The sequence below is a fragment of the Narcine bancroftii genome, chromosome 6, assembly GCF_036971445.1.
Source record: "Narcine bancroftii isolate sNarBan1 chromosome 6, sNarBan1.hap1, whole genome shotgun sequence".
NCBI classification, from domain to species: Eukaryota; Metazoa; Chordata; class Chondrichthyes; order Torpediniformes; family Narcinidae; genus Narcine; species Narcine bancroftii.
In genome coordinates this window covers 136105337-136127552 of record NC_091474.1, presented here as the reverse complement: position 1 = coordinate 136127552, position 22216 = coordinate 136105337, and the positions used below count along the sequence as shown (strand labels likewise).

Below are 22216 nucleotides of genomic sequence, written 5' to 3'. Positions count from 1 at the left end.
AGCAAGTTTGGGTCTGCAATTGTAGAGAGTGAAGGTTGTAACAAGATCACAATTGGTTGGACAGGTAGGCAGAGGAGTGGCCAATAAAATAGAGTGATGTGTAAGGTGTATTTTGGCAGGTCTAAAGTGGGTAGGATCTGGGAAGTGTGGAAGAGCAGAGGTATCTTAGAATACAGGTACATTGAAAATATCATCACAGACTGAAAGGATGATCAAAAAAGCTATGGCCTTCAACAATCAGTGTATTAAGAAGTTAAAAAGTCATGTTACAGTTGTACAAGATGTTGGTGAGGCCTCATTTGGAGTAAGGTGTTCATTTTGCTCTCTTCTTTAGGAGAGTTGTCAAGCTGGAAGGGTGGGTGCAGAGATTTGAGGATGTTGCCAGGACTCAGGGATCTGAGCTATCAGATTGAGTAGGCTGGTGCTGGGTTTCAAGGGATATAAGCTAAACACTGGCAGCTGTGATTAGTGTTTTAGTCAGCTTAGGCAAGTTGGGCAGACAGACAAGGCCCTGGTGGAACATCACGATTGCAGCAAAGCGCTCAAGCAGGGTATTATGTTCAAAACAGTCCAATGGAAAGTCCTTGGTGAGGAGGATTAAAGAAAAGCTTCAGGCACTTTATATTTGCATTAAAAACAAGAGAATGGCATAGGACAAAGACAAAAGGGGAAATTTATCTTAGAGAGGAAATGGTCAAGGTACTAAATGAGTATTTTGCATCTGGGTTTACTGAGGAGGACAGTGACAGGGCGCATAATGTGGAGAAGGCTCACAAGTTAGGGGATTTTGAGATCAAGAGGTTAGGTCTTTTGAAGAGTATCAAGGTGGACAAGTCTCCTGGGATATTTCTCCAATTATTGAAAGATGCAAGTGAAGAGATTGCTGACATCTTGACAAATATATAGTTGCATCCTCACTAGTGACATGACAATCCCAAAGGATTGGAGTGGCTAGTAATATACCTTTGTTCAAGGTTTAAAAAAAAATCCAGCAAGTTATAGGCCAATAAGACCCACATTAGTGGTAGGAAAATTAGTGGAAAGGATTCTTGGGTGATTGGATTTATGCACATTTGAAAAGTCATGATCAGATTAGGTACTGATTATGTCTTATCAATTTGATTTTTAAAAAAAAAGGTGGTTGGTGAGAGTATGGCAGTGGCTGTTGTCCACATCGACTTCAATAAGGCATTTGACAAGGTTCCTTATGGTTCGCTGATTCAGGTGTTGATGCATTGGAGTCATGGTAAGTTGATAATTTGGATAGGAAATTATCTGGCTCATAGGAGACAGGATAGTAGTAGTGGTGGAAGGCTATGATCCCAGCTGGAAGTTAGTGACCAGAGGGGTACCCCAAGGATTGGTGTTGGGGCACCTATTGATTGTGATATGGGGAGGGATTCAGCAAGCTTGCAGAAAACACAAAGGTAGATATTGTGGATAGTTTAGAGCAGTGGTTTTCAAACATTTCTTTCCACTCACATACTACCTGAAGTAATCCCTTACTAATCACAGATCACCTCTGGCATAGGGATTACTTCAGGTAGTATGTGAGTAGAAAGAAAATGTTTGAAAACCACTGGTTTAAAGTGTTTTGTAGGTTATAATAGAATATACGATGCAGAGTTGGGTGGAGAAGTGACAGATTAAATTGGAAAAAAGTGTGAAATGATGCACTTTTGAAGTCAAACCTGAAGGCAAAGTATATGATCAATGTCAGGATTTTTAACAGTGTAGAGGGATATTGGGGTCCAAGACCATAAGATCTATCAAGGTTATTGCATGAGTTGACAGGGTAGTTAAGTCGCATGGTGTGCTGGCCTTAATAAGTTGAGGCATTGAGTTTAAGAGCCACAAGGAAATGTTGCAGGTCCATAAAACTCGAACAGTGTATCAAATTTCTGAAGAAACTCAGAAGGACATGCAATATCCAGGTAAAGCAAAAGGCGGTCAAACCCTAACCCTTCGATTGTATTCTGATCACCTCATTATAGGAAGGGTGTAGTCATTTACCAAGATGTTGCCTAGATTGGAGGATGTGTCCAACATTTACTGAATGAGGGCTTTTCTCTCCGGGGAACAGAGGATGAGAGGTGACCTTGCTTGCTGGAGGTATAGAAAATTATGAGGGGCATATGGGATGGACAGCCAGCACATTTTCCCCAGGGCATCATTTCCGAGAGAACATTTGTTCAAGGAGAGTGGAGGAAAGATTAAGGGAGATGCAAGAGTTTTACCCAGACTGGTGGGGGCCTGGAACAAATGTCTCTTAGATTGGCACAAAGAAGTAAAAATTGTAGGTTAGCACACCATCATGGGCTGAAGAGTCGATACTGTTCTTTGATCACTTGATTAGCTACAGTTGTGTAATTTGCTGGATTATCCTCGCCGAGCTTCTTAAACAAAGGAACAACATTGGCTATTCTTCTGACCTTGTGTAAGACTAAAGTGGATATTCTGGGATCTCATCCACTTTAATGTTCTTCAAGAGGCACTGTACCTTCATGAAGACAACCTTCCTGATATCACCTCCACGATCTCACCATTGTCCTTCTCCTTGGTGAATTACTCACTTAATACCTTGTCCTCGAGTAGCCCTAACCTCTCTAGTTACACTCTTGTTTTTAAATCTATGAAATGCTTGGGATTATCCTCAATGTCTTACCGGGAACATTTCATAGACCCTTTTAGCCCTCATGATTCTTCCCAGATTCCTTAATATTTCAAAGGTCTTCTCCAATTTTTACCTCTCAAAAGATATTGATTGGTCTTAAATTCTGTCCAATTGGTCTTTAAATGACTCCCACATGGCAGATTTACCCAGTAACAGGTGCTCCCAATTTATTCTTTCCACCTCCAGCTTAATATTGTACTGTAATTAGCTTTTCAAGTGTTGTAATCGTATCCTCACCTCACCTGTCTTGTTCACTAAACTTGCATTTAAGGTTATTGTAAGCACAGTCAAACTTGATAACCTCATTTTCAAAACTGCTTTTATTCTGACTTCCAGCTCCTCACAAATCATTATATAAAAGCAATTCAGATCCCCCTCCATGTACCTTGTACATGCTCCTTGTTTGTACTCTCATACACTCTCCTTCTAAAAATCCAATGCACATACTGCCAATTCTAAAGTAATCACAGTAGATCAGTTATTTTTGATTATTCAATATCATGTTGATAATGTAGCAAATGTTACTTATTTTTAAAGCATTGAACACATGAGATTGTGATTTTTTTAAAAAAGATTTCATTGGTTGAAGTTCAACATTTTCGTTCACACTTTAATAATTTTGATTCATTGTTATTTATCACAATTGTTGTGAGTCATTCACAGATCTCGAAGTGGTTGTAACCACTTTGAAAGTTATAGCATAGAAGATGAGTTAAAAGGCATGACAGACTTCTATGGATATATATTCCAGGTAATCAAACTATCCACAACAAGTGTTGAACTAACAAATAAACCATATAGTTCCCTGAATGTTTAAGCACAAGTAGATATGGCGGTAAAGGTATACATTATTTTAATCGGTATGAGGCTGAGGGTAATCTGATAAAGAAATATAAAACTATAAAAGGCAGGATACCTAACCAACCCAATTTGTTTTCAAATAGGATTTGCTGTGAATTTGAAAGTTATTCTCTCAAACCCTAATGCTGTCTTCAAGCGGGGTGGATCGCAGCCTGGGATGCAAGAGTCAGACTTTCTGAAACAAATTACAACTGTCCAAGAACTTGAGCCGAAAGCTGCTAACTGCACCAAGGTATGACTCCTTGTATTATAAATTTTGTGCAAAAGCTCTCTCTGCTAGTTATTTTTTTGCTGATTCAGTATTGGAAAGGATCAGTGTGGAAGTGTTCAAGGAAACTGCACAGTCTTTAGTAGAAGATACAATTGGACCTCTCAGGTAAAAGCACCAGCCTTTCCCTGTCTGATCATTTGTCTCAGTCCCGAAAAGTTAAGTTTCCACAGGCAATTGATGTTCTCTGTATGAACTTCTGTAAGGCCTTTGACAAAGTTTCCATATGATCTCAGACAACTCAACCTATCCAAACCAACTATGGACCAGAGTATGATGATGATAGAACCATGGAACATTACAGCAGAGAAATAGGCCTTTCTGCCCATCTAGTCTGTGCCAGACTATTATTCTGCATAGTCCCATTGACCTGCATCCATCCAAGTACCTACCCTTATTTTTCTCATATGACAAAATAAAGCATGTAGACAGTTTGTTCCACACTCTCTGCATGAAGTTCCCACTCATGGATCCCTTCAAATATTTCTTTTTTCACTATTAATCCATGTCCTCTAACCTCATAACCAGGTCTCTCATAACCTCAGTGGAAAGAGCCTGCTTGCATTTACTCTACCAAATCTCTCCTCATTCTTCTATGCTCCAGGAAATAAAGTCTTAATCTGTTCAACTCAGCTCCCTAAATCCCCGCAACATCCTTGTAAATTTTCTCTGCACTCTTTCTATCTTACTGAGATCTTTCCTAAATTCAGTCACCAAATTGCACACAATACCCCAATGTCTTATACAATCTCACCATAACATCCTAACTCCTATAGTTGATTTTTGAAGGCAAATGTGCCAAAAGCTCTACACGACCCGACCTACCTGTGATGCCACTTTCAAGGAATTATGCATCGTATTTCCAGGTCCAGACTTGTCACTCACAAGGGCCATGTTGATTATCCCTAATCAGTACCTGTTTCTCACTCACTATCGATGTCAGGCTCATTGACCTACAACTTCCCAATCTCTTGTGGTTCCATATATAACTGATCATTCTGATCTTCAAGAAAACTCAATTTTGTTTTTTTGCTCTCCTTTTGTTCACTAAACTTGCATTTAAGGTTATTGTAGACCTAGAATATAAGAGCAGGGTGATCAGGGTACTTTATATATTTTTGGTTAGACTACAGCTGGAGTATTGTGTGCAATTCTGTTTTCCACATTAGGAAGGTGCAGGAGTTTTACCAGGATGTTGGGATATTTGATACAAATAAGGTGACTACTGAGAAAAGAACTCCCATAACACAAAAATTTAAAAGCTAAGTGCATAGGTTTAAGCTGAGAATAAAGATGATTGAAAGGGATCCAAGGAATTTTTTTCTTAACCTCGAGTGGTTGCAAACTGGACCCCACTGCTTAAGGAGATGGTTAATCTACATAGAATGACACAGCACAGGCCCTTTATCTCACAATGCCAAATCAACTAAATGTCCTCTGCTTGTCAATTACATCCCTTCATTCCATGCATATCTGCATGTGTCTAATTAAAAGAAGCCTCCTCAAATACTACTGACATATCTGCTTCTAACACTACCCCTTGCATCCTGTTCCAAGGATATCTCTCGGTAAAATACTTCCACCCCTCACCTTAAACCCCATATGCTCTCGTAGGTGACTTCTTTTTAAATCCTTGTAAAGTTTCTTTCTCTCATGATCTTATTATAATCTACCTCAGCCTCCAATGCTCCAGAGAAAATAACCCAAGTTTGTCCTCCTTCATATACTTCATACCCTTTAATTCAGGAAACATGCTGGTAAATATCTCTTGTAGCATTCCAAAGTTTCCAGGCCCATTCTCTAATAAGACAACTAGAATTGCACACAATATCGCAATCTCAGCCTAACCAAAGGTTTGTTTTTACAGCTGCGACTGAAACGCAAAAGTCACAGCAGACAAGACTTTCTTACTTTCACACTTGATTCCCCACACATTGAAGGCAGGCATAGCGTTAACCTTCTTTACCATCCTTACCTACTTGTGTGGCCACTTTCAATGAATTTTAACTTTGAAACCAAGACCGTCTATTAAATGTTAAGAATCCTGCCATTTACTTAATGTACACTTTGACCTCGCACAGTGCAGCACCTCACACTCGTCCTTTCATCATGGAACCATGCAACTGTACCTTCTGGATCAGCCAACCATGAAGAACCTCATAGTCAACTCCTCAAAAATACCCACAAATTTGTAAGGCAATGCCTTTCCAAATGTGTTTAAATTCTGAACAAAGGTACATTGGCTACTCTCAGTTCTCTGGAACCTCACCTGAGCTAAATAAGGATGTAAAGATCTTCTTTCAGGCCCGAGTAATCTCCATATTTGCTTCTTTTAATAACCTGGGATATATCCCCATCAAGTCTAGGGGAAGTGTGTACTTAATACTCTTCAAAAGACCAGTACCACTTCTTTCTTGATCTAAATGCCCAAGCACTCTCATTCTCCACATTGTTCTCACTACCCTCCATGTCCTTTTGCTTGATGTTAACAATTGCAAAGTACTTCATCAAACATAAATTTCCTCTGTTTTCCTGAAGTGGTTCTATCCTCTCTGCAGTCAACATTCTTGTTTCTAATACAAATTTATAATGTCTTGAGGTTCTCTTTGAACCTTCTCACCAAGGACCCCTTTGCACTCCAATCCCCTGCTTTCTTCTTCTTTTCTTTGGCTTGGCTTCGCGGACGAAGATTTATGGAGGGGGTAAAAGTCCACGTCAGCTGCAGGCTCGTTTGTGGCTGACAAGTCCGATGCGGGACAGGCAGACACGGTTGCAGCGGCTGCAGGGGAAAATTGGTTGGTTGGGGTTGGGTGTTGGGTTTTTCCTCCTTTGCCTTTTGTCAGTGAGGTGGGCTCTGCGGTCTTCTTCAAAGGAGGTTGCTGCCCGCCAAACTGTGAGGCGCCAAGATGCACGGTTTGAGGCGATATCAGCCCACTGGCGGTGGTCAATGTGGCAGGCACCAAGAGATTTCTTTAGGCAGTCCTTGTACCTTTTCTTTGGTGCACCTGTCACGGTGGCCAGTGGAGAGCTCGCCATATAAGACGATCTTGAGAAGGCGATGGTCCTCCATTCTGGAGACGTGACCCACCCAGCGCAGCTGGATCTTCAGCAGCGTGGACTCGATGCTGTCGACCTCTGAATCTCGAGTACTTCGACGTTAGGGATGAAAGCGCTCCAATGGATGTTGAGGATGGAGCGGAGACAACGCTGGTGGAAGCGTTCTAGGAGCCGTAGGTGATGCCGGTAGAGGACCCATGATTCGGAGCCGAACAGGAGTGTGGGTATGACAACGGCTCTGTATACGCTTATCTTTGTGAGGTTTTTCAGTTGGTTGTTTTTCCAGACTCTTTTGTGTAGTCTTCCAAAGGCGCTATTTGCCTTGGCGAGTCGGTTGTCTATCTCATTGTCGATCCTTGCATCTGATGAAAAGGTGCAGCCGAGATAGGTAAACTGGTTGACCGTTTTGAGTTTTGTGTGCCCGATGGAGATGTTGGGGGGCTGGTAGTCATGGTGGGGAGCTGGCTGATGGAGGACCTCAGTTTTCTTCAGGCTGACTTCCAGGCCAAACATTTTGGCAGTTTCCGCAAAGCAGGACGTCAAGCGCTGAAGAGCTGGCTCTGAATGGGCAACTAAAGCGGCATCGTCTGCAAAGAGTAGTTCACGGACAAGTTTCTCTTGTGTCTTGGTGTGAGCTTGCAGGCGCCTCAGATTGAAGAGACTGCTATCTGTACAGTACCGGATGTAAACAGCGTCTTCATTGTTGAGGTCTTTCATGGCTTGGTTCAGCATCATGCTGAAGAAGATTGAAAAGAGGGTTGGTGCGAGAACACAGCCTTGCTTCACGCCATTGTTAATGGAGAAGGGTTCAGAGAGCTCATTGCTGTATCTGACCCGACCTTGTTGGTTTTCGTGCAGTTGGATAATCATGTTGAGGAACTTTGGGGGACATCCGATGCGCTCTAGTATTTGCCAAAGCCCTTTCCTGCTCACGGTGTCGAAGGCTTTGGTGAGGTCAACAAAGGTGATGTAGAGTCCTTTGTTTTGTTCTCTGCACTTTTCTTGGAGCTGTCTGAGGGCAAAGACCATGTCAGTAGTTCCTCTGCGCGAAAGCCGCACTGTAATTCTGGGAGAATATTCTCGGCGATACTAGGTATTATTCTATTTAGTAGAATCCTAGCGAAGATTTTGCCTGCAATGGAGAGCAGCGTGATTTTCCCTGTAGTTTGCCCTGCTTAATCTGCATCTTAAATCTCAACATTTAAAATGCATCTGGATAAGCACTTGAATCACCAATGAAGAAATAAAGTAACCTGCCCCCTAAAAATGGATTTTTGATTTGAATTTGGAATCATTGCAATTGTTTTTAGATCAGAGATGGTTATGGATATTTAAGGGGTTTGATTGAGAAATTATATCCACGGAAAAGACAGAATGATAATTTTTGTAAAAGTAGCATATGTGATCTTCACTGCCCTGTGTGAAGTTATAGTATGGCCAGACTCCATTAGAATTTTTAAAGTAGCTTTGGATAGTCAATTAATCTGAATACATGTTCCAGAGCTATAAGGAAAGAGGTTAATTGCAAAGTTTTTTTCAGAAAAGACATCAAAATAATTATTCTTTTTACATTTTAGGTCCTTGTTTGGCACACGCGGACCGAAAAGGCAAACCTCGTTTTTGAGCCTAAACAAAACCAGGATGTAATTCACATTGAAGTATAGAATCATTTCTCAGAACATTGAGTGCAGGGAGCTCAGCACCTGTCCCAGAGAACCTTCAGCTAAACAGTTTGAACAAACAATCTGATACAGTAACTGGAAGGAAAAGCTGATCATTTGGGGCACTTCTCAAATCAAAACAATTCACATCACTTTCAAATAGTTGTCTTCATCTGCATGTCTAATAGTATTTCAATAAAACTTGTGCCAAACAAAAGCATCCTCCTGCTTATGTCATTGAATCACATCTACTTGTCCCATTTATACAAATTATATTGCCACTACTACCACCTTATAGCTGCATGGATTGGAGTTTGATTCATACCTCTAATATGGTCGTGTTTTCACATTCTTCTTGTGACCTCGTAGGATTTACCTGGTTGGTTGGATCATAAAGAACTGTAAATTAACCTTGGGTGAGTAGGAGAGCTAGTTACTGAAAAAAATAAGAGAATGGGATTGCTAAGTGGGCCAGCAACAGAGAATGAGCTTTGAGGCCACTTTCAATGTCATAAGGAAACATGAAATAAGTGTACTTACATTCACATCTTTATTTAAAAAAAAGCAATATCTGCAACTCAAGTAATATTCTAAACTCAAGATTTCAGCCTCAATCATTCTCACACTAACGATTCAGGTAAAAGAGGTCAATACTCTCAAGCCAGGATTGCAAATGAAATACTTCCACCAGACAAATGATGCACAATAGATAGTGGTTTAATTGATTTAATACAGGTAAATAACATTTGTTATACTAGGCACCATAAAATGTAAACACAGCTGCAATAAACCTGGATGTAGCTCTAGGGAAAATTAATGTCTTGAGAAGTGCTACACAGTAACTGCTTACATTTGGTGCACTGAATGGGTAATTCTTTATATATTAGTTACAAAGCAGCAGTTAATATTTAACAAAGCCATAACACTCAGCTTCAAAAGAAAATTCCTATTACAATGGGTGTTTTAAGACATATCAATACAGCTAAAATATATATAAATAACTGACATCAATAATTCATAAATTGGGAATTAAAAAAAAATGGTTTGCAAGTGAAATCTGTGCCCATCAGCCTGGGATCTTGTGCTTCTCATTAACTCAGTCCTCCACTTTTGTGGGTGCAACATTATCTACTACACTAGATTTGCCTTCTCCAGCAAGATTCCCATTTAGGTTACTGCTGTGATAAAGGGCATCATAAAGCACTCTAAATATATTCCTTTCACTAGCCTTTTAAAACATAAGCAAACATTCAATTGGCTCATAGCTTAAAATAAATTTAGAATTATGTAGGATTCTCAACATCATTTCAATCAATGCTGCAACATTTTGTTGCATTACACATGAACTATTCATGACGGCCTAAAGTTATCACTTGGCACATCATTTGAACATGTTTTGGCTGCTCAGTTTTTGAGACAGCCTAGTTTTGCAATCGCCCACAATTATTTCTAGCAACGTTGCTGAATATTTCCTTTAAACAGGTGAGAATTTCAGCTTTGTTAACATTTATTGGAATGGACACAAATGTTACTCATTTGTCCATTTGCACGAGGTAATATATCAAATGAGATTTGAAGTTTGTGTTTCAATATTAGCACTGCTTTGACTTTAAGCATTTATGGCAATCAGTTGACTAATAACTTTTTTAAAAAGTGAATGCATTTACTCAGTTATGGGAGTGAAGCCTTTACACAACAAATTAATGAACTTGGTGCAGGGATAGAGAGCAATAAACAATTTCAAGCCTGGGTCATTTCCAATTCCTGGAATCAAAACCCAACCAAAAGTTCATATAATTTATTCTAACATCCAGATTTATTGTTTCTTTTATTTGTTCCACATCAAAGTATTATTACAAAATTAATGGTTGGGACAAAGACAAACGAGGTTGGTATTCCAGGAACAGCTTTGTAACACACACATTATTTAATGTACACTGGCTCATAACATTTCATCTGTAGGGTCCTTTGCTGGATTATTTTTTCTCAGAAGAGCAGGTGGTTGCTCAAATGAGTCGACTTCCTCTTTCCCTAACTGTACAAGTAATCGCAATGTCACACAATATCATCACAAGTTATTATAAACTGCTCAGACAGCCTGCAATGGTTAAATTTAGAAAAAGACACATGGGGAAGAAAATGTTGTGAAACTGCTATTCCATAGCTTAACCAGGGAATCACTTAATTGGACTGAATAAACAAGACTGCCAGGAATGATCTAGATCAACTAGGTAATAGTAGCAGTCAAAACAGAGCTTTCTTTCACATAGATCAAACACTAAGTCTGTTATGCAATTTGAAAATGATTAACCAGATAAGGTGGTGCATCAGCTCAACTTCATTTCCACAGCTGAGTGCTGAGAGTCTGACCTGCAGAACTGCCCGTCCATCCGCCCATTGTGTTTGCAGGTTGGCTGAAGCCCATCATACCACTTGGACAACTTATATTCATTCCTGCCATTTGCTGATTCATCTGTGAATGCAGAGAGACATAATCGTCATACATGGATACCAGTGGTTCTCAACTTTCTTTTACCTGCAGCTCACCCTAAGTTTTCCTTTACTTACCACAGACAGAATTTTTGTTATCATATTTACAACCTTGTTTTACATATAATTTCCTTATTGCATCTGGAGTATTTGTCTTTTCCATAGACCACCAGTTATCCACTGTCCACAGGATGATAAATGCTGCAATAAACCAATAAAAATCTACCTGCTCTGAACACAGAAACAGGCCATTTAGCCCAACCACTTGAAGTATTTATTTTCTGAGACTCTTCTGCATTTATCAACTGACCCTCTATTCTCTTCTTCCCCACATCTTTATCCTACCTTCCCTGTCTGAAATGGATCTATACCATCCAGATTAGCCCTTCCAAGAGGGAATAATTCCCTTAACTTCTTGGGTTAACAAACTTCTCTGGAATTTCTTGTTGGATTTTGTATCCACTAAACCTAAACCTCTTGTAACATTTTCAAAAATCAGATCTCCCTCAGCTTTCAAAAGGGCTTTCCATATTCACATGGTCACCAACAACTTTATGTAATTTAAAAAAAACTGATGTGCTGGGAGAGAGAAAACAATCGAGGTACACATGAAAAGAAGAGTAAAACTTACACAGAATGTGCAAAAAGGGACACAAAAATGTTAGAGTGAAAAATTGATGGCCTAGAAAATAAGGCTATGATAGTTGAAGCTTTAACTATCAGTTTTCCCAATCTCTCTTTGAAGCTCTAATCCAGACAATATTTTCAAGCTCAGTGACTTTTTTTTGCACATCAATTCCAAAGCCATCTTGCTTTTCCTGTAATGCAACATCCACACCTTCACACAATACTCCAACTATGACCAATCAATGTTTTATTCAGCTCCATGTCTTCCATGACTTTTTGTATTCAGTGCCCTGACTGAAGATGACAAATATTATTTTCACCACCTTGACCACTCTATTCACTTGCATTGCCACTTTCAGGAAGCTGTGACCTTACAGCAATGCATCTGGCAGTCCTGTCATTCACTGTAAATTCTCCCCTCATATTTGACCTCCCAAAGTGGAACACCACACATTTAAATTTTAATTTATTAATTTAGACATAGGGCCTTCCAAATCCAAATGAATAGACATAAAAGATCATACAAACCTACAGCACAGTACAGGCCCTCCAGTGCACAGCCTTGTGCCTAACTTTTTTTTCCGAATACTTAACCATAACCATATAACCATTTACGGAGCGGAAACAGGCCATGTTGGCCTTTCGAGTCCGCACCGGTTCACTGATTTTGTAGTAAATACATTTCTTTCAATAAAAAAACTTTCAAAAATTATGCATGTGGTATACAACACCCCCCCCCCAAAAGGAAAAGAGATAGAAAATAGAAAAGAAAAAAAATTGAATTAAACTATATAATGAAATGTTTTAATAATATAATGCTGCTGGAGGTTATCAAGAGATGGGGTATTCAGAGTCTATTAAAAATTTGCAAATGTGGATTCCATACTTTCCAAAATACCTGATATTTATTTTGTAAATTCTAAGTAATTTACACACAAAATTACCAGTTTCAAGCCTCTTTTATTGCATTTCAAAGTAAAAATGGACATTACACAATGTGAATATGTCACTGTATACTAATAACATTTTTATTATTTTATTGATTTTGAAAATGTTTGTCCATGCAGGGATTTGCCAATTTATTCTTTCTCCATGCCTTTTTGCTACCTTCATGGTGTGTTTGCAGCTTTATTCCACCTTGTTCCCGGTTACAATGATCACTTCACTGCTTTATTCCATCTCGTTCCTAACTTTCAAAGAAAAATTGCTGGCCTCTGTCAATCACTGACACCTCCCCACCGAGGTCCTAAAGCTGCCACCACCGGCAGCCTAGGGTGTCCTGCAGCTGCCGCTGCCAGCAACCTGGGGTCAACTGCACTTCTGTTCTAAGGTTGCAGTGAGAAGACCAATGGGCCCTGATTCGAGCTCCTGAACATGGAAATAATTCAAAAACAAGCAAAATGGATTTTAAAAATGTGGAAAACCGCAGAAAATTCACGTACGTGCCTGTTCCAAGTAATAGCTATACACTTTCTAGAAACTGCTAAAACAATTTGTAAAAATTCAATTTGATACATAGTTAATTTCAATTTAGGCATTATAGTTCTAATACTACCCAACAAAAATGACATCGGATCCTGTAGGAACTTAACCCCTGTCAGTCGCTCCAAAAATGTTTAACTTTAAGACACTCGCAAGTAGAATGCAAAAATGATCCAACTTCTTGACCACATCTAAAATATAAATATGATAATAAAGGGTTCAATTAAAAAATTTTTTTTGAGGAGTTAAATATAGCTGATGCAAAAACTGTATTGAACCAACCTATATCTACATTAATAACTTTTGTCATATCTCTACATAATTGCATCCAATCTTTCTCATCTATTTGTCTATTTAAATCCACTTCCCATCTTAATCTTGACTTCTGTACCTTAGTTTAGGGGATTTCTTTTGAAGTAAATGATACATTCCAGAAATAAATTTATTCACATTACCATTACGAATCAATAATTCCAATTCACTCTGGATAAGTAATAGCAAACTAGGATCTATCTTATTAGTCAAAAAAGCCTTAACTTGATAATAACAGAAAAAAGTATTATTTGACACATTAAATTTATTCTCCATTCGTTCAAAGGTTATAAATCTTCCAGCTTCAAAACAATTTTCTATTCTCTCAATACTCATCCGCACCCAACTCCACAGAAATTGATTATCTGTAGAAAATGGAATAAGTTTATTTTGACAAAGGCATTTTTCGTGAAATTAAACCTTTTGCATCTATTTCATAATCAATTTTATTCCATAGTTCAATTAAATGTTTCAAAACAGGTGTATCTCTACTTCCCATCAATAATTTCAAATTCCTCGTAAATAAAATCCTGTATATTACTTTCTCCTATTTTACTAAGTTCTATATTAACCCAAGCAAGAATTTTATTCACACCAAACAGTACATTAATAAATCTCAATTGAGCTGCCTTATAATTCTTAAAATGGGGATGTTGTAAGCCTCCCAATTCAAACTTCCAAGTCAATTTTTCTAAATAATCCCTCGCCATTTTCCCTTCCCATAAAACCCCAAATACCAGCAGCAATAAAAATACACCAAAGTAATGGCTCCTTAAAAATTAGTTTAATTCCCTCAGTATAGAACAAGATCAACACTTAATTTATCAACACCAAGTAATTTACGCAATCCATATCCATTCCCACTCCCCCAACCTAATCTAAGTGCAAGTGTGTGTAATGTGTTTTCAAGAAAGTCCTTTTTACTGTCCCCTCTTACACTGTCCACGTTTCCAAGGCTAGTTTCCAGTAATCTTCAATTCTGTGCAAATAGTCATTACATTCAAGCAAACTTCAGTGCCTTACTTAGAATTGCCAGGCAGGAAAGTTGTGGAGGGTTGGACACCCCAAACAGGACAGTCTTCCAGAAGAAACTTGTCTTTTTTCCAGGTTCTTCTCACAGAGTTCTTCTCCTCTTTACCACCCTGGGAAGACTAACCATCACTCCTGATTTCCACAGAGAGTATACTCAGGATACCATAGTAGAACTCTACCCAGTCTTGAAAAAGGAAGCCTTTTTAGCAGGCTCCTCTTCTGTCCAGCCTTTCTCAGACTGTCTTCTGCTAACTCCTCTCTGGTTCTCTGCCCATCCCCTCCTGATGTTCCAGGCACTGTTATTTCTTGGTTTGAGTTTGCAAATTTTGCAATTTCCAGTTACAAAAAACACATGACCCCAACTCTGCAAATGTTTCAGTTTCTGGGATGTGCTTGCAAATGTTGCTAAAGCCCAGAACCTTCTGTTTGCACCTGCCCGTGGAACTTTGAAAGGCATTGTTCTGTCTGTAAAATGCATGCAACCTAACAGCTAACCCAATTCTAATCCATTTTATAAGCATATATTTAATTAGCCCATTGCGCCACACTAATAAGTCTTTAAAAGATTTTTGAGGAATTAAGATGGGAATCGAATGAAAAAAAAATTGATTCTAGGGAAAATATTTGTTTTGATACAATTAATTCTACCTACTATAGGTAGAATATTCCATCTATTCTAATCCTCTTTAATTTTATTAAGTAATGGCAAAAAGTTCAAATGATATAAATTATTAAAATCAATATCGACCCTAATACCTAAATATTTAATTCCAGCATCTGGCCACTTAAATTGAGCTCTTTTGCATTGAGTATAGTCACCCTTAACTGAAGGGCAAAATTTCACTTTTAATCCAATAAATCTTATATCTAGATACTTCGCCATACTCTTCCAATCTTTATACGTAATTGACACAGCAAATTCGTAGGGTCTGTCAAATAAACCAGATCATCAGCAAACAAATGTATTTTGTATTCTTCTTGATTAATCTTTATATTCTTAATCTTAAAATCATGAATATTAATTGTGCTAAAGGCTCTATTGCCAAAATAAACAAGACTGGCGATAAAGGACATCCCTGTCTACTTGATCTAGTTAATTTAAAAGGAGTAGAAATTTGTCCATTAGTCACCACCTTTGCAGACGGATTTTTATGTAGTTTTAACCCAATTTATAAATGTCGGCTCAAAGCAAAACTTTTCCAATACTCTATACAAAAAATTTCATTCTAACCTATCAAAAGCCTTCTCTGCATCTAATGCTACTGCCACAGATAAGTAACCCATTTTCTGAGCTAAATGAATGAAACTAATCAATCTAACAACATTATCCTCAGATTGCCACTTTTTAACAAACCCTGTTCGATCTATAGACGTTAAATTTACTAAGTATTGACCTAATCTATTTACTGATTTTAGAAATAATTTTATAATCTGCATTCAATAATTGATCTGTCTATAAAATGCAGGTTTTAACAGATCCTTATCTTTTTTTGGCATAACTGTAATAAATGCATTTGAAAATGATTCTGGTAGAGAATGGGATTGCGACTGTTGTGTCTACCTAATAATATACTCTCACAACAGCCTACAATTTCCCTATTGTATAATGCTCCTGTTTCCACAGTTCCATGTGCCCATCTAATAATCCCTTGAAAGATCCTATTATATCTGCCTTCCACCACCACTACCGGCAGCAAATCATTATTTAATTCCTGAGCTGGTCTTCTCATCCTGAACATAATTGATGGTGTAAGATCAATCTTGCGTCTTTAGGGTTTAGAAGGGGAAAATTAAAGATGTTATTTTCCAATACTCAGTGTTGGTTTGATCATGGAAGATAAAGGGCAGTGGAGGGGTGTATTCTAATGGTATATCTGTGACCCAAGATGTTCTGCGGGGAATGGTGCAGTTCAATGGAAGAAAGTCAGGCTATTTTTAAAAAAAATAGTCAATTCACAAACCTATGAATACTGGACATTGTTTAAAATTGGCTCTATAGAGTCCTCTGCAATGAAAAATGCACACTTATGTAAAGAGAATTAAGATAAAAATTCTCAATATAAACTATTGCCTTAAGAGAAAAGGAAATGATACAATGTAATTCAAGTCCTAATAAAACACAACAATCAAAGGACAGTTGTGTAAAGGTACTTTAAAATACATGAACAGCTGAGTTTATTCAATGGCCCTAAATTCTCATTTCAAGTGGTGTATGCACAAAGGCATTCAGGTGGGATTTGTTAATAATCATGTACTTTGTTTTTGGGGCATGTAAAATCATCTTCATAGAATGGAAGAAATCACACTCGACTTTTCAAACTGTTCTGGCACCTTTACTCTTTTCCAAATTCTCCTCTACACAGGTCAGTTCGCTAGGCAAATGGCTTATCGCGTTCAATTAGTGTGTCAAATAGGTGTTGCTATTTTTCCCACAATAACTACCGTAATTATATAATGTCGCAGCAGAAAGAATATTTGAAAAATTTAACCTGAAAACCACATTTGCATCATTCTCTCAAATTATTTCTTGCCAAACCTGATACAGAACATCTGATTCCAATGAATAACAAAAATTGAAGTCTAAATTCACAAAACGAAAGTTTTGGTACTGAGCTGCAGTTAACAGACCATTCTTTGGAATGACACTTGTGTTTTTTTAAAAAAGCTCTAATGGTGTCATATAAAGTATTAGCCAAAAAGAAAGAAAATACTGCAATGGAGAGGAATTACTGAACAAGAAGAAACTCAGCGATGAGCGATGAATCTGAAGCTAAACACAATCTGCTAGAGCAGCATCAGTGAGGGAAAAAGAAAGGCCAATGTTTTGGGCCTAAACCTGATATTGAGACTGGGCACGTGCAAGTGTAAAGATAGTGTGGAAGGTGTAAGACAGACCCATGTGGGACCAGTGATCAAAGGAGAGGTGAAGCATAACAGAGAGAGGTAGTAGATAGGTAGATACAGACAAAGAGAGAGAGAGGCAATAAAAACAAAGGGGTCAGATGGAGGAAGACGAGTCATACAGGGTGAGAAGACAAAGGCTGCCAGTGCTGGAATCTGATATGAGGGTAGAAAGGAAGGGGAAAGGAGAGGCATTCTTACAAGAGACAGGGTGGGTGGGATTAAGTGCAATGAAGATAGCTGTGGGAGTCAGTGTCAGTATGCTTGTCCACCAAGGGAGACAGAGGGATCTTCAAAGGGGAAAGTGTCAGAAATAGTCCAAGTGAATTTCAGAGCAGGGTGTAGATAAAAGCTCATAAAATAGACAAGTTCTGCACGTGCAGAAAGCAGCCCCAATACAGATATCAACGTTACAGAGGAAGACTTGGGAGTGGTAGGTTCGGAAAGTCTGAGTTACTCTTTGTGATTATAGTTAATGTCACATCATGGCAGGTTCCCTTGCAGAACCAACTGTGCATTTTAATTGGAAAAAAAGCTTATAAAACACTTAACAATAACCAACTAGATTTGTCACAACAACATAGCAGACTTCCACAGCTAAATCCAAATGATAATTTTAAGTTCACCAAACAACAATTCAGTTTAATATTTTAATCGATAACATTGTTGCATAGTATCTCATTTCATTCTTCTACTAAATGAACACTAGACTTCACTGACCTGACCAAGGTTCCACTGTGGTTGCTGGCTTGGTTGTACGCCGTATGAATTTCCCACCACTCCTCCTTGGGGACCCACCACGTTCTCTGGGACTCTGATGACACCAGTCTGTGTATTACCCATGAATCCATTTGGCATTCCAATCCCAACCAGCATCCCTGCTGGCTGCCCCATTATTCCAACCGACTGTCCTATCATATTCCCCATCATGCCAGAGGGTGCAGGCATAGGCGCTCCAAGGGTTTGGAAATTAGGATAGCTGGTCGTAGAGTGTGAGACAAATGGCATTGGAGAAGGTGCCATGAACACAGCTGCTGCAAGCAAAATAATAAACAATTTATGATGGCAAGGTCATAAGCTTCAAATTCCCCTGCATGATATACATAACTGCGATTTGGATGTCAACTGCTGTTCTTTCATTGAGGATCAAATTCCTGGTAATCCCATGAAACGTCATTGTGGATTCACAGTGATGTAACAAGGGGGACACCAATCAACTCTGGACATGCAGAAAATGTGGCCATTTTAAAATTGTACACATATTAAAGATGTATGAAACACTACACACAAATAGAAATTCCTGTAGTTCATTGCACTCCTATTGGGAGATTAAATTATTCAAATTCAGACATATTGAACATTCATTTTTTAAAAAATGGCCTGTTGTAGTAGTCCATTTCCAGTCAATCTAAGCATCCCTGGTCAGTGGTCATTCATTCAGTAAAGTGAATAGATAGCCTGAAAATTACAGGGTATAAAAAAAAAGGCAATAAGCAATATGAATGATACCGAGTGAAGGTTATATGGTCTGTAAAAATAAATTTTGATTGAATCTATTTCAGTAACAGGATGTGGTTTGGCAAAAATATGGCTCTGAATGAATAATGATCCCTCAAATCTGGCCTCATAGAAGAATTATTCCCCAGGTATAAAGTGTTAGAAAAAGGGAAAGAACTACTTTACAACTAGTAGAAGGCCCTCAAAAATTACTGCAAAAAAGAAAGGGCAGAGGAAGTATCCAAGAGTCTGGGAATAGAGCTTTATCAAGTCAGGTATCATTAACTAAAATGTGGATTTTCCCTTGAGAAAGTTAAATCAATTCTTGACAAGCAACATATTCCATAAAACAGTAAGAAGTGTTACATCTATACATGTCTATGTGTACAGACTTTTTGGTTCATTTGCATTATTTTCAATTGAGTTATCGGGGAGGAATTTTATACTTTTTATAATAAATGAACTTTTCAGTGAGATTATTTTGGAAGGGAGTGGACAAAATGGGAAGGGACACAGAGCATTTCACAAGGAATACTTGACCAAGATGATTTACATTTTCAACAATTATTCTTCAATCCCTAATTATTTTTTTATATATACACACATCTGATTGCCCACATCTGCAATGTCGGCACAGAAATAAGTCACTACCCACTTCCAGGAACAAATGTTTAATCTCTGAAGGTCATTGGGTAGGGAACCAAGTTGGGGGAATCCTGTTGTTAGGAAGAGGACTTCCATGGGTAAGCCGGTTTGATATTCCTCTCTAACATACAGGCAGTCCAGAAGTGGTCTGGAAACTGCAAACACAAATTGGTTTGGTGCATGGTGCATTAGATACTACAGTGCCTTGGTTCAACACTTGAGTACAAGAATCAGTTAACCCAAGGATAATTCACATATTATATCAAAAAGGTGTAAATACCAGTGAACTCCATTGACCCTTGAAATCATAGCCTGCTCTACAAAATGAAATATAAATGCAAAAAATAGGCACATCTAAAGTGTGAACAATTGCTTCTTTTGCCATGATCTTAATGAGTCAGCTTTCTAGTGAAATAACACACATCATGAAGAATATGCACAAAGTAGGATAAACAAACACAATGTAACGAGGATAGGGTGGGAGGGGTGACTCAGGAGCCCTATGTTGGATTGGTGAAACACGAGAGGCAAGGGGAGAGAAGGGCAAGAGAAAAAATGGGTATGGTGGAGGAAGATAAGTCGTTCGGGGTGGAGTGAGTGACTGCAGACTATTTGTCCACCTATCTTTTAAGAGGCCACAAAAAAATATAGGCCTGGTCTTTACAAGACAGATAATAAATATATTAGAAAATGTTGAACTTTTAAAACATAGTAAGTACTGTGTCCCTTTCTGATCACCATACATAGAGAGCACATGTAAATGAAGTGCTTACAATTACACCATCTGAAATCCCATTAGTTCACCATAAGGCTCTCGTGAAACGAATGAGGAAAATGGACAGGTGCATTTAAACACGGATTTTATTTTTAAAGGCATTGTTTTCCACACTACCAAGCATTTGGTGTGTTCTAGTTCCTGTGCCCTCTGTCTGTTTGTCAGGGCCCAGGTTTCAAAATTCTCCCCCCCACCCCCCCCCCCCTCTACTTGTGGCTCCAGTTCCTGCAGTCCCTTCCAACTGGTAATATACCTGCTCTTATGCTCTCCATCCACTTGACAGGTCTTTGCTTCCTGTGTTCCCTTTAAAGGCACGGTTCTGGTCCCAAGCTCCTGTTAAACATACCTTAGCCCCGGTTCTTGAGTTCCCTTTACAGATATACTGTAAAATTATTAAACCATACAAAATTTTCAGAAAATGTGAATTAAATATGAGGCATTAATACAACATCCAATAGTCTGGACACCAATAGTGTGCAGGATTAAAGGATTTGCTGTATATTTTTTAAAAAACAAATAGAGGTCTGGAGAAGGGTGAGCAAGTGGGCTAACAGGCCAGTGCAGAATTGATAGGCCAATCGATTTTCCTCTGCTTTCCTATTCTATGATAATCAGTTTTCATCTAAAGTACAGAAAGATAAAAAGATAATGAAGGAAATAGTCCAAAAAGTAGATTATTCTCAGAAACCAAGTTATTTCTCAGGTTTCAACATGGTGTGTTGTAAAGCAGTTTCTCTCCAAAGGGAGAGAGAGGTAAGAGCAAAAAAAGGAAAGAAATGAGTCATACAGGATGGAGTGAGACAAAAGTTTCCAGAAGTGGAATCTGATGAGATGGTGATAATAATGGCATAATGAATGGGAGGTGGGTGAGAAGGAGGTACAAGTAAATAGTTGCATGAAGGTATTGTCCCAAGTACACAAGTGAAGACACTCTCCTTCATACGTAGAGCCACTAAGTACAGTTGGGAAGTCACCTTACACCTGTACAAGCCGATTGTGAGACCTTAGAGTTTTGTGTGCAGTAATAGGCTTTTTCCCACGGTGAAGGGAAATCTAAAACTCTAGGTAATAGATTTGAGGGTGAAGATTTAAAAGGGAGCTGAGGACCACCTTTTTTTGCAGAGGGTGGAGATATGTGGAAAAAAATTGCCAGAGGAAGTGGGAGAGGTGGGCCCAATTACAATATTCAAAAGGCATTTAGACAGGTACAAGGATGGGAAAAGTTTAGAAGGATACAAGCCAAATGCAGGAAAATGGGTATAGTTTAGGTAGGCACCTTGGTCAGCATTGGCAAGTTGGGCCAAACATCCATTTTCTGTGCTGTAAAATTAAATGACTCTAATGTAAACAATCCACTTTTCATGGAATCGTGCAGAGTCCAAATTGTCATTGTTATACAAAAAAGAAATTGCAGAGCACCTTTATCATTCCATGTGGTAAAAATATACTGTGCAAAGCTACTTTTCTTCTTCGTTCATTGTGCCTGTGAGCTACACATTTAAAATAAGCTCCCATCGTGCTCTGGCCAATGTTCACATCCATGCTTCCAACTGTGTGGACCACTGTACAATTAGGCAAAACTAACATTTCCCCTTCCAATTGTAGTTCAGAAATACATCTGCCTTCAACCAAAATATCAAGCTTGGCATATTTTATTCCTAGTTTGCACAGTACAATAACTCATACACAATATCAGATGCGCTTGTCTTTCATACAAATAGACAAAATTTCAAGTTGTATCTCTGATTTGTTGTATGGCTCTTCTATTGAGCATGCTGCTCTAGATAAATCTCTGAAGTGCAGAGGTAAAGCAGGGAGACAACAGCTTCCAAAATACCTGACAGGTCACACAGGATCCAAGCAGTCTGTCAACACATGGAACAGTTACTTCCAGGCCCTGGAAAATGATCACACCCAGCATACTGGCAAGAGTA

At 38.6% G+C, this 22216-nt stretch overlaps 2 protein-coding genes across 5 annotated transcripts in view; one reads left to right on the top strand and one right to left on the bottom strand.

Moving 5' to 3' along the window:
• b3gat2 (beta-1,3-glucuronyltransferase 2 (glucuronosyltransferase S)) overlaps nt 1-8733 on the top strand; it is a 32696-nt gene extending 23963 nt beyond the window's left edge. The window contains exons 3-4 of the mRNA XM_069886162.1: nt 3619-3767; nt 8438-8733. Of these exons, the coding sequence (XP_069742263.1) occupies nt 3619-3767; nt 8438-8524 (236 nt within the window). The 3' untranslated portion in view covers nt 8525-8733. The remainder of the gene's footprint in view (nt 1-3618; nt 3768-8437) is intronic.
• A 484-nt stretch (nt 8734-9217) lies between these two features.
• The window catches only part of smap1 (small ArfGAP 1), a 108011-nt gene continuing 95012 nt past the window's right edge, over nt 9218-22216 (bottom strand). For 2 of the 4 annotated variants that reach the window (XM_069886158.1, XM_069886160.1), the window contains 2 exons: nt 18086-18399; nt 9218-10994 (listed from right to left, as the gene is read on the bottom strand). In XM_069886158.1, coding sequence (XP_069742259.1) covers nt 10860-10994; nt 18086-18399 — 449 coding nt within the window. In that variant the 3' untranslated portion in view covers nt 9218-10859. Of the gene's footprint in view, nt 10995-13669; nt 13798-18085; nt 18400-22216 lie in introns of those variants that run through there. The other 2 variants (XM_069886159.1, XM_069886161.1) reach the window with 2 other exon arrangements.